Below are 13,664 nucleotides of genomic sequence, written 5' to 3'. Positions count from 1 at the left end.
ACCTTTGTTTTATCCATTTTGAACGTCCTCATATTTAACAGAATCCACAAATTTGATACACTACCGATAAAATAACCAACGTCTTTTTACACCAAATATTTTTGTAGCAAGGAGAAGTGATTGACTGGATTCTACTATACTTGGGCCTCATAAAAGACTGGATACTGCTGAATTTATTTGGAGTGTTGGGGCTCGGCCGAGCTGAGACGAATTTAGGATTTTAATCCTATGGATTCAACAATTTAAAATTTTTATCATTGAACCAATTATACTTTTAAAATTATGGGTACATGTCTACTATTTATCTATAATTTTAGTAATTTTTAAATATAAATTTATGCTCCGCATCGAAAGTACTGGATTTAGTTTAACCCGGTAACTCCCGTCCCGTCCCACTTAATTTTAAACGGGATGGCCCCATGTTAAACGGGATACGGGATGGGACGGGATGGCCATTTCGTCCCGTCCCGCCCGTCCCGTCCCGTCCTGTCCCGTCTGTCCCGTCCCGTCCCGCGTCCCTTTTTTACAAAATTATAGCTGTTGGGCAACGACTATAATTACAAATATAGCCGTTCCCAACGGCAAAAAACGGTCATATTTGGCCCCCACTCCCACCAAAACACCCCCTACCCCCAAACTTTTAATATAATTCATAAGTTTATTAAATTACACTTTGGCCTTATTTTGTACTATAAATACCCCAATCCTTCTTCATTTCTTCCCACAAATATAAATTTATGAAAACAACAGGTGGTGAAACTGCTCCTTCTACTTCTAAGTCTAGAGTAGAAGTTCTATGGGAAGATATGGATGATATAACAGGTTTTGATTCCTCTATTGATGATGAACTTGATTCTTATCTTAATCAAGGATTGGAAAGTATTAAAGACGAAGAAGGCAAAGAACAATTTTGGGCATGGTGGAGGGAGCGTGGCAAGGCTTTTCCAACACTTTTCATAATGACCCAAGATATCCTTGCTATTCAAGCATCATCAGTAGCATCGGAGAGTACTTTTAGCGTGGCAAGATTTCAAATCGGAGATCATAGACATTCATTAGCGGAGGACAACCTAGAGATTTCCGTATTATTCAGAGATTGGATTAATTCAGAAAGAAGAAATCTTGGTTTTGAAAAAATTTAACCACTAGGGAAGAAGAAGAATACAATGAGATACTTAGCACTGGGAGCGATGACGGCATGGAACTCATGGAACATCAATCAACATTGCCAATTCCAGAACAATGTCCGAGAGAAATTATAGATAAGTTACAACGAAGTTATATAGGAGCTTATAAATATTAGTATGATAATTTTTTATTGGCTACTAAGAGGCCTAGTTCAAAGTTCAAACAGAACCCTTCCTAGAAGGTGGCTGCATAGATTAGGTGCTCTTCAAAAGAATTATATTTGTATGTGAGATTTGAAAGTTCTATTAATAAAATAATAGGCTCTAAGCGTTGAATTTGTTTTATGAATTCTCTTACACTCAAAATTATATTAAATAAATTATAACTCTATTATATATTTATAATTGCTAGAATATTTTATTACAAGTCTTTTGTTTTAATATTTTATAATTTTTTACTTAGCTTCCTAATTTTCGTTTAATTTTTAAATTTATTGAATAAGTCAAAAAACTAGATGTTGCAAACTTTAAAAACTTAGTCATTGCCAAAAGAATATCCGTTGTCAAACTCAATGCTTAAATATTTTTTTTTTAAATGGCACTTAAGGCCCGCGAACCCGTCCCGTCCCGTCTCGTTTGTTAGCGGGATGGGATGGGCTTATCGTCCGTCCCGTCCCGTCCCGTTCCGTCCCGTCCCGTTTGTTAGCGAGACGGGATGGGCCTACCGTTTCATCCCGTTTGTCCCGTCCCATTACGTCCCGTCCCGCCATCGTCCCGCCCCGTCCCGTCCCGTCCCGTTGAACAGTCATATCCGTCCCTGCTGCCAAGGCATTAATTTATATTATGGGTGGCCAACCAATGTAGGCTACTTACCATAGAAAGACTTCTCAAGTTGCAAATACAACTTAGAGAGGTACATCAAACACCGGCAAGAATAAAAAGGAAACATCGGCCTCGATTTAAGAAGGAAATGATAACAGCTATTTGGGGTGTTGTGGTATATCATACATGGAAAGGAAAGTAAGTGTGCGAAGGTAGACTCAAGCTAAGATTCTACTCGTGAACATAATGGTATATGTCTGCCTGACTGTGAGACCGACTGGTCGAACAGAGACAAAAGTCGGCCATAGTAATCCGGGAGTCCCAAGTGGAAGGGCTCTCGCTCAACGGATCAAAGGTACGCCAAGAATAATAGGATGATGACTCCCATGGAGTTCCGAAGGGCAAATAATTTTATAAAAAAGATCCGATACCAAGTGAATGAAAAAAAAGGGCTCTATTCTTGTGTAGTCTTTATTGACCTCGAACACAAATTTTACCAGCCAAGCCAACCCGATATGATGAGCCATTCCCATCTCAAGTGGTGCCCCGAAGAATCTCTTTCTAGTAGCTCTAACACAATTAGGAGATTCTATAGGGAATTTTATTTCTGAAGGTAACATGCTTGGTCCCGCTTATGGGGTCAAATCAATACGTTAAGATTTTATGACTCCTACTTCTAACTTTAATCTTGGAGCAAGGTGAGAACTACTAAATGTAGAGGTCTTTTGCAATTATTAATGTGTAATTAGTATGTTCTCTTGATGCTTAACTCCCATCGCACTCTTTCTGGAAGGTGGCAGTGGAATTAGGTGCTCCATAGATTTTGTTTTATTTGTTATTAATGATAATATTCACCGTTGTTACCCAAAATAAAGGAAAAGTGATTGCTATTTTGAAATTTTATGCATACACTAAATACAGACGAATTCCTGGATGTAATTTACAAGATTCATTGATCTACATGATACACAAATGTATATTCTATTCTTATCTATTACAGAAACCAAGGTAGTTAGTTATTATCCAATTAGAGAAGAAATAGTGTATATTTGAACCATTACATACTACTACAAATTAAAATAAAATACCAAATAGCCTTTACGGGGTGAAAATCCCTTCTGCAAGAAGCTTCCAAAGAGTAGTGAACAACTTGAAATCAACCACAACACCTATAGCAGTACACACATATATACATTGACAATATAATTTTTTTTAAAATATTATCAGTGCAATTTAATATATTATAGCAGATGCATTAAAAAATATCATAGCAGATTGCCACATTATTTTTTAGTTAAACCAAGAGTTATTCTTTTAGTGACTTGATAGGATAAGAATTCTTTCACAAGTGTTTTAGAAGTTAAACAGAATTCGAATAGATAAGATAAAGTCTTTTTGAATTAGATTTTGTTTTATCCGATCACATCAACATTAATCACTCCTATAAATATATGAGATCCTTCCTTTATTCTTCGTTCTCTTAATTCCCCTTCATACTACTCAGAAAACGCCATGACAAAACTAGCCATAATCTTTATTTTTCTTTTCTCTTTTGCAACTTTGTGCCATTCTTTTCCTCTATCAACAAGCTCTAGATGGATAGTAGATGAAGAAACAGGCCAAAGAGTGAAATTAGTTTGTGGAAATTGGGCTGCCCATTTACAAACTATGTTACCAGAAGGCTTAGATCAGCAGCCCGTTAGTCAAATTGCTAGGCACATATCATTAATGGGCTTTAATTGTGTCCGTTTAACATGGGCTACTTATATGTTTACTCGCCATTCAAATCTGACTGTGGCCCAATCTTTTATTAATAATGGGCTTAATAATGCTATGTCTGGATTGGGCCAGAATAATCCACAACTTTTGGGCCTGACTGTTGTTGAGGCCCAAAAGGCTGTGATTGAGGAATTGGGCCGACATGGTGTGATGTCTGTGCTTGATAATCAAGTTGGTGAGCCCATGTGGTGTTGTGGGAGTAATGATGGAAATGGTTTTTGGGGAGATAAGTATTTTGAACCTAAAGAATGGTTAAAAGGATTGGATATTGTTGCTAATCGATACAAGGATATACCAATGGTATGTATAAATCATATTTAGTTTTGTTTTTTTCCTTTTTTTTTTAAAGGAGCAGATTGGTGCACAAAGCATCCTATATTCATGTAGTGTCGAGAAGGGCTGCACCCAGAGGCGGATCCAGGATTTAATATTTATGGGTTCCTGCAACGATCTCGAGTGAATTTTCAATAGTAACTCGATTCACATTCAAACATTTATAGATATTTAGTGAATTTATCGAATATATTTACATTGTTTGGACAAAAACTACTGGGTTCACGTGAACCCGTAGGTTACAAGGTGGATTCGCCCCTGGTCGCACCCTAAGGAGTGTGCCGTAGATAATCTACCCTAATACAACTATGAGTGGTTGCTTCCATGACTGGAACTCGTGGCCTTTAGGTCATATTGAGCAACTTTACCGTTGCTTCAACGGCCCCCTTCCTTTCTTTGTATTTATAATTATTTTAAAAAATTAAAATCTTTTAAGAAATAAAAAATACAAAGAGTTGAAGGCAATTCCTTGAAATAAGCTATTGTTGAATTTATTTGTTGTGCTCCTTTGTAGATAAATTGTTATTGATTTTAATTTACTTTTTGTATCTAGGTTATCGGCATTAGTCTACGTAACGAGCTACGTGGTCCTCTTCAAAACCAAAGTGTATGGTACGAGTATGTTGAGAAGGGTGCAAAAACAATTCATAGGGCTAACCCTAATCTTCTATTAATCATATCAGGATTAGATTATGATCTTGATTTTACCTTCTTAAAGGAAAAACCCTTGAACTTAAACATGAGAAATAAGATTGTATTCGAGACTCATAGGTATTCATTTACTGAGGGACAAGCAAATTGGTTTTTAACTCAGCCACTAAACAAAGTTTGTGATACTATTAAAGAAGAAATTATGAATAAATCAGGGTTTTTGATTAAGGGAAAAAATGCAGCTCCTTTATTTGTTAGTGAATTTGGTATTGACCAAAGGGGAACGAACCAGGCCGACAATTTGTTCTTGGGCTGTTTTCTTTCACTTTTAGCAGAATTGGATTTGGATTGGGCCGTTTGGGCATTGCAAGGTAATTATTATACAAGAGAAGGTCAACAAGGAATGGAGGAAATGTATGGGATGTTTAATTCTACATGGAATTCTCTTAGAAGTCCTGAATATCATGCAAAATTACAACTTATTCAACAAAAACTCCAAGGTAAAAGTTTTACTATTTCTTTTGTCTTATGTCCCTCCTTTTGGTAAGAGATAATTGTTTGGAATTGAATCCTATCAAGGTGTCTGCTAATGGATTTGACGATACGGTAAAGAATTTTATACTGTTAGTGTATTTTAATTTATTGAAACAATTAATCTGTCTAATTACATGAAAGTTAACTTGTTTATATTGATTTAACTTCTTTACATTGGTATTATCTGTTGTAACAGCTAACCTGTTTTATTTTTTGGAGTTTAACTTGTTCATACCAACTTATCTTCTATACAATTGATAGTTTATAGACTTTGTATTCTACATACACAATACAATTGATAGATTATAGTATTTGTATACTACATACACTGATAATCTGAAAAAATTTATACTATTATTTTATTTAATTTGTTATAGTAGGTAACTACCCTACTTTTTAGTATTTAACTTTTACATATTGTTAGTTAAAAAGAATTTTAACGGTATTAGTCAAAAAGATACATACAACTAAAAATGAGATTAGTAATATAAAAAATAAGAAAAGCTACATGCTACGACACGTTAAAGATAGATTCAATTTTAAAGTTTGTTATCTGTTATTATCTTTTAAGTGACGTGATAGCAAAAGAATCTTTTACATTTATGGAAGTTAAACTTGCATATTTACTCGAGTGCATTGTTACTTTCACTATGTTAACTCCTAGTATATTTGAATTTTATAGATCCAAAATCAAAACAACCAATGTACCACTTATTATTCCATCCACAAAGTGGCAAATGCTTGCATGCTGCAGCCAACAATGTATTATATGCAAGTGATTGCATCGGAGCAAGCCGGTGGAGCTACGACGGCGACGACACGCCGATCCGATTGACCGGAACTTCTCTCTGTCTCACAACATCAAGAGAAGGTTTGCCTGTAACTCTTTCAACAGATTGCAGTGAACAAAGTACATGGAAATTTGTTTCAAATTATCAACTTTCAAATCATGATGAAAATGGCACTGAGTTGTGTTTGGATTTTGATACCTATTATTCTTCCTCTAAAGTTTTGGTTAGAAAATGCATTGGCTTAGATGAGAAGAGCAATGACAATCCTCAAACTCAATGGTTCAAGTTTGTCTCAGCCAATGTTTAGTAGAGTTCTTAGTTATTTCAATGTTTAGCGATTATTTTTGGTACATTTTAGTTTACGTCTTTGTTTGACTCTTAATTTCAATCCTCTGTTTGGAATATTTTGAGTACATTTTAATATATTCCGTTTTTATAAGACATGAAATTGGAATGAGGGGATCTTGTTTAATTGATCTTATATTACAGTGTGACATTTTATATCCTTGAATAGCCCCATTTGAAAACTATTGGTTGCAGATAAAATTATTAACGGCTGACATTCCTTATTAATAAATTGTTGTGTTTCAGGTAGAAAATGGATTGACATTGGCACATAATCCAGTATCAAAGAGTAATTCTGAACCTTTGAGTATACTAATATTTTCCTCCTTTTTTTCTTGCTGTGTCATCATATTTTCTTAAATGACTTTTTAACTTTTGAATATGTCAAAGATTTACAAAGCGAGAAAAGGAGAAAAAGAAGACAGATAACAATGGAATAATTTGGCAAAAAGCAACAACCTTGAGATTTTCCTCGTAACTTTTCAAAGTTTTTTTCTCCATAATATTCTTGTTTTTGTTTTTTGTGGGTTTGCTGTGTGATTTAAAAAAAAAAAAAAAACAATATCGATGTACCATAATTAAATGAGTCAAATGGGTAGTAGAAGTCCTCTCCTTGTTTTCAGGTCAAGACCTCTTATCATTAGTGAAGTTTGTGTTATACAACGAAATTTAAAGTAAGTTTTGTGTCAACAGCTTCTTGTTAGAGTAAAGATTATACTAATATGAATTTGATTATAAGAGAGACAAATGAAGGAAGAATGAGACAACAAATAAAGCTACTTTAATACCTAAATGATGTCTTATCCATAATCACTAGGAATCAACCATTAAGCAGCAGAACAAAGCATAGTATAACTTTTTTTTTTTGGTCCAATAGAAGAACTTTTAAAAGAAACTTATTATCACTTTTAGCCCGCGCCAGAAACTATTTACATCTGATAGCCGAAAAAGTATATAAAACTTGTATAATTTTTATATATAACATAGAGAATGTATATATATACAAAAAATATACAAAATTTTATATATATTTTTGGCTATTATTTTTACAGCGGCTTTACAGTGTCATTTTTCCAAAATACTCATTTCAGTGATATTATCAGTTTTTAATATTAAGACACTAAAGGCGTTAATTATAAAAATATTCATCTAAATTACACATTACTTTTCTTTAAATATCTTACTTTATTAATTGAAATTGTAGACAATAAATTTACGTAGAGAAAATAATCGAGACCGAAAAATATTGCAACACTAGTAGTATTTTATTTCAAATAGTTTGAGCGTTACAATATCTATGGTTCCTCTGATTCTTCTTTTCAACAGTAAATAAATTCAAGGGCCTTTGAGCTTGATCTTTAATCTATATTCATTGTCACGAACTTTGATCTTGAATTCAACTAGCACGAACTTTGATTTGAACTCGTACTCCTTGAATCTTGATTTGTTCTTTGTTCTTGAACTTGATTTCTTGAAGCTTGAACTTGACTGCTTGAAACTTGTGGAGGAATTTTCAGCGTTTGATCCGCTAGCTCTTTCTTGCTTCTTGTTATAACTTATTGTATCTTTTCTGAGTTATGAAGAGCCATATTTATAGTTGTAGAATGGAGAAGTTGTGATGAGAACAAACTCTTTCCGACCAATCACATTGAAGAGTGACAAGACCGCGTTTGATTGGTTAAAACATGTCACTTGCACATCTAGCGTGATTTCATGGGCCTTTTGATTTGATTTGGCATGCCTTGTCATTTGGACACGTGTCATGATCATATTGGCTCTTTCGTTTGACTTGACGCGCCACGTCATTTGACACGTGACATGAAACTAGTAATCTAGGAAGATGACATATTGGGCCTATAAAATGAGCTAATCATTTGTTGCCCAACAAAATGGGCTAGCCTAGTCAACATTTATTGGATTTAAGTAATTAATCCAACTATATTGACACATAATATTTATTCGAACTAATATATTTAACATATAGTCCAAATGATTTAATTGAATTTAAATCCAATAAAATTTAAATGCTCACGGAAACATTAGTGATAAATCTTAAAAAGGAGGTAATAAATAATTCCATATTTTTCTAAAATGGTAATAGTTTATAACTAGTCCGATAGGAAGTTTGGTAATTAGACTCAACTTTGGCAAGTGTGATGTTTAAGACCTTTTTGACTATGCTTTTGCACAAGACTCCCAAAGCTCTTTCCTCTTTTGTTGCAAAGTCTGACTTACCCTACACAAAGATGTTCTTCTTTCCAAAAAATTAAACTCTTTACCAATTCAAATTTAAGAAAGTTTAATTAGCTCAATCAAAACATAATCTCTTCACAAGACCTACATTTTCGACTGCCTAAACTTGAAACAAAATAAACTACTATGACTCCAGCATTAACTTTTCTCACATAGTCTATATGCGATTGAGGAATCAATGAGAATGACTTAGTGGTTAGTGTCTTCTATTAAATACATAATTAACTAGATAAAGAGTGATTTCTTTAATACTTCAAGCTTGATTTACATATGTTAACATAATAGTAGACTAGGAAGTTACGTTCGAAATCTCAACATCACTCATTATAAAAGAGGTTTTTATGTGATTAGCCTATGAAAAAGAATAAAGTCCGCAAATGAGGAGCGTGTTGAAAACACAATTAACAGAATAAAAATATGCTCTCTAACGGGTTAGGTTTTTTTTTTTCATATTTTTTGCGAGAGAAAAAACAAGGGAGTAAAGAATGTCTAACTGGATAACAATTGCCGTAAAACTAATAGGGCAAGACAAGGTTAATACCCAGGATTATAATTTCACCTCCTATATGAGATAGATAATCTCAAAATTCTAGTATAAATTTTATCATAGTTTAACTAATACGTACAACCAAACACTGAGCATAAATTTAATTCCCAATTGTATACTGAAAATCTGGAATAACTCCTTAATCCTGATAAACAAACGACCCCTTAAAATTTAAATTCGTAATATTGTGATTCAAATGGCTACAGAAGAACATTTCCGGTCAATAAATGATGAATGAAGGTAGTTGGAGCTTTAATCAATACTTCACTCACTTCAAAGGCACACTATGGTAGGTCCTTTGAAAGTGTTACTTCTCTCGTTCATTTTTAATTATCCACTTTGGATGTTGTATTATCTTTAAGAAAAAATAAATGAAATATGGGTGTGTTATCACTTATTTTCTTGAAAATAATTGATTTTTTCCTTGTTTAGTTGGTGAGTAAAAAAAATTTTCCGAATTTTTTTTTTAATGTTTGGTTAGAGAGTAAAATATTTTTGTTAGAAAAAATAATTTTTATGCTACTCTCTTGACCCCTCCTTTCCCCTACGTTTCATGTGCTCTCCCCCCACTCCCAACCCAAATACCCAACTTTTTCAGGATTTTATTTTCTTCATGAATTTAATTATTCTTTTAAAATTCACACAAACCCAAAGTAACTAATGTGTTGCTTTACTTTTTTCATGCAAAAAGAATGTTGAAATTTGTGCTACATTGAAGTATTGAAGAAGAGTTTTGGAAAATATTTTCCCTTCTTTTGATAGGGAAAATATTTTCCTCCGATTGGAGAAAAATGAGTTGATGAGAATTTTTTTTTCCAAAATATTTAAGCCAACCAAATATGAAAAAATTGGAAAATATTTTCTGGAAATTGTTTTCCTTCATACCGAATACAGTAATATACTTTGTGTATTTTATAATTTTACCCATAATAATGATAGTATTTCCAAAAGTCTTGAGAAATGATTTGGGTAATGTGTAGTTAATAATAAGGGTAAAAAGGAAAAAAAGATTATTTTTCTCTTAATTTAGTATAGTGGATAAATAAAAATAAAAATATATTTTTATTATAGTGAACAAGCAAAAGTGAATGGAGGGAGTAATAGATTAAGATGTTGTGCCAAAACTATACGAAATAAATCGTCTGAACGACGTACATGAGCATTCACAATTTTTGGCGGATCCACATCACTCATTAACTTTGACCATATTTGGTAAATTTGTATAGGCAATTATAAAAATATTTCGATAAATATAGAGTGAGCACTCACAATTAAATTCATTTTTTCTCTTCTTCTGAAATTTGACTTTAAAATTTTGAATCCGCCACCATTAATGTCGGGTCCAAACATACTCACGCAAGTATACGTGGTCGTCAAATAATAAAGTAGTGAATAAAGTATCGTTCCCACGAAGACTTATGATTAACTTTTGACTAATTCAAACTCGAATAGCTTATTGATTCAAAATATTTCTGACAAAATATATAATTTTCTAAATTACTACCTAAAGACTATCAAATAATGAATTGCTAAGAATTAAACATAATATTTAATAGTTTTGAATAACAATCAATAGGATATAATATTTCAGGGTCACGGGTCATCTAATATTCATATTGCATTCTTAGTTTAAAATAACTAAATGATTTATCTGAATTGTTGATTCACAGGGTTAATTTCACTCGTAAGAATCTGTCAAGTCCTTACTCGCCTATTCAAGTTAACTTAATACCTATATGTCTATGGAATTAAGTTTAACAAGAACGCATTTACAATTCCTGTATTGCAACCGAGTAAGGCAATTAGGTATATGTCTATCCTAATTGCGAATTCGTTCCCCGATACCCGGGTTTGAGAACTTACTCTATTTACTTCTATATGCAATCTAGGGTTCCCACTTTCGAGTTCAACTCTAGATTCATAGATAGTATTTCACTGTTAGCTACTCAGCAAAATAATTAAAAACAGAATTAAATAAACAACCCAATATGATAAACTCAACGTCGTCAAATTAAACTTCAAACATCAACATTCATGTATACCCATGACCCTAGAACAATAGGGTTCTTAGCCACTCATATTCAGGCAATCATCCAAAATTTCAAAAGAGTGCATAAGAATCAATAAAAGAAAGAGAGAATAAGAACTAAAGACGAATTCCGTGGTTTTAGAACTTGGTTGTAGCTTCTTTTTTTTCTCCAATATCTCTCCCCCTTAAAAAAAAGCGTTTTTAAGCTTATATATTGCGTCCAAAAGTCGTGGGCTAGAGTTCTCCTAACCCTAGTCCAAATCGGCTTCACGGGTTGATGCTAAGGTGGATGCGACGCATCCACCTCGTCCTCCATTTCTTAACTTTGCATGTGAGGGTGGATGCGACGCATCCACCCTTCTATTCTACTTCCCAGTTTCGGATGCTATGGCAGACGCTATGGGCCGACTTCACTGCTAAGGGTGCACGAAAGATGATATTTTTCTAGGTTGGATGCGACGCATCCAACCCTTCTTCCTCTGGCTAGATCACCTTTTCTTCATATTTTTGCACTCCAAACACCTTAAATCGTCACACATAACTTAATTAGTCATAAAACCAATAATTAAACTATGTTGGGCATTTTAAAGATTAAATAACATCAAGAAACGGTTAAAACATAGGTAAAGTAACATCAACACATATCGAAATATGCCAAACATCAGTTAACAATGCCGTTTAAATCACTTCTAACTTCAAATCTGTGCAAGTGTTTTTAATTGCATGACCTAGCTAGGTAAAATTTACTTTAACTCTTTTAAGTAAACTACTAAAGTGAACTAGCTAGGTATTCTGGGAACTATATCAAAAGATTAAAAATGGCTCTCATTTACTATGGGATTATAACAACTAAGTCAAATCAAAGGTTATACTTTATTTGTTTTGGTTAAAAATGCTGCGATTTATCTCAAAGTGTGTGATTTCTTCACTATTGTGAACTGCAACGTAACGAATTAAAGACGACTCCACTTTTTCGGTTATTGATTGATATGCTAGCAACCTCTATTATAGCTGAAGGTTTTGTAGATTTCAAGCAAAAGATTTGCTTCATAGTTGGGCCAGATCCGGGTACTAGATGACCCACGAGCCCATTAGTTATTTCTCTACGTAAAACCCTAGAGTTATGGGTGTTTACGATGTGACTTTCAATGATAACAGAATGGCCCGGGTTTGGAAGAGTTCTCTTCATCTATGAGATTTTAGGTTGTGGACAAAGAGGATTCATCAGCCTCGTGAGAATTCCCGACAAGCAGTGACATAGGCCGTGGTTATTGCAAATCCGCTAAGAAGGAACACGTAAATCTCCTAAGCTAATATTTTACATTTAAATACTACAATTGTGCAAAAGAAACAACTCAAGGATGTATGTGTATAGGGTAAAATCTGATATGACGCGTGGTTGACTAAAAGGAGGACACGTGAAATTCAAGATGGAATGGCTGAGGATCGAACACAGCCACTGCGCTTGTCACCGGAACGGATAACGTTCATAAAAGTGTATTAAATGTTTTGCGTCACGTAGCATTTACTAAGGAATATTCTACAATATTAAGAGCGGTGGTCCGTTACAAAGAATTTAACATTTACGATCAACGTTATATCTTCATCAATAACTCTCATAATTGACATTAAAGGAAGGCACAATCCAAGGACATTTTTCCCTAGACATAGTTATAAATATTGACCTTAGTTATCATTGTAAGGGACACAAAATTTCTCGCAAGAGCATAGATTATATTCTATACAAAGCTTTATACAATTTCACTCTCTTACTTTTTGATCCCATCATTGGTGTGTTCGGAAACAATGTTCACGGAATCAGTATCTTTGTTATTTCATCTACATTTTAAGGCTAAGTACTGTGTATTTCTTCGATTATTATATTATTTTAGGATCAAATTAGTTCACTTGTCTAGAAATCACGTATAAATTCAACTGTACCGTTTTATGGGTAAACAGTTGGTGCCCACCGTGGGGCCTAGACACCCGTGCAATTAAATTTATTCTTGCCTCTTTTACTAACGTGTTTTGACTATTTTTGTCTTAGAAAAAATCACAAAAAATGATAGATAACACTGTTAACGATGCACACAACCCCGAAATTTGAGGGGATCAACCTCATTTCGAGGACTCAATCAGTGACACCCGCAATGAGGGGAATGACGCCACGCCGGTACGTGACAGACAAGACCCTCGACAAGTTCGAGAAAGAACTCCCGATGATGCTGATGAGGAGCAAGTAACGGATGTTGTGAGGCAAGAACAACATGCAATCATTCTAGGCCATCTCACGCGGCAGAATCAGGTTATGAAGGAACTGGAGTAGGCGTTATGAGGTGCTTCGAATAATGTGAACATGTGCGATCCGATTCCTCTTGTTGTTCCCGCAGACCAAACAACACAAGGAATCGATAACAATACTCCCACGGGTGAAGTCGGCTCCGATGGGGCTG

The 13,664-nt window shown here is 34.1% G+C and overlaps 1 protein-coding gene across 1 annotated transcript; it reads left to right on the top strand.

The window, feature by feature from the left end:
- The first annotated feature begins 3,451 nt into the window (after positions 1-3,451).
- LOC104100317 (glycosyl hydrolase 5 family protein-like) lies at positions 3,452-6,477 on the top strand. The gene is made up of 3 exons (XM_009607531.4): positions 3,452-4,028; positions 4,615-5,212; positions 5,929-6,477. Exons 1-3 carry the CDS (start codon positions 3,462-3,464, stop codon positions 6,342-6,344), a joined length of 1,581 nt encoding a protein of 526 aa, XP_009605826.1. The 5' UTR covers positions 3,452-3,461; the 3' UTR covers positions 6,345-6,477.
- The last annotated feature ends 7,187 nt before the right edge of the window (positions 6,478-13,664 follow it).

The sequence above is a fragment of the Nicotiana tomentosiformis genome, chromosome 8 (genome assembly GCF_000390325.3).
Source record: "Nicotiana tomentosiformis chromosome 8, ASM39032v3, whole genome shotgun sequence".
Lineage (NCBI taxonomy): Eukaryota > Viridiplantae > Streptophyta > Magnoliopsida > Solanales > Solanaceae > Nicotiana > Nicotiana tomentosiformis.
This window is presented reverse-complemented; position numbering and strand designations above follow the sequence as displayed.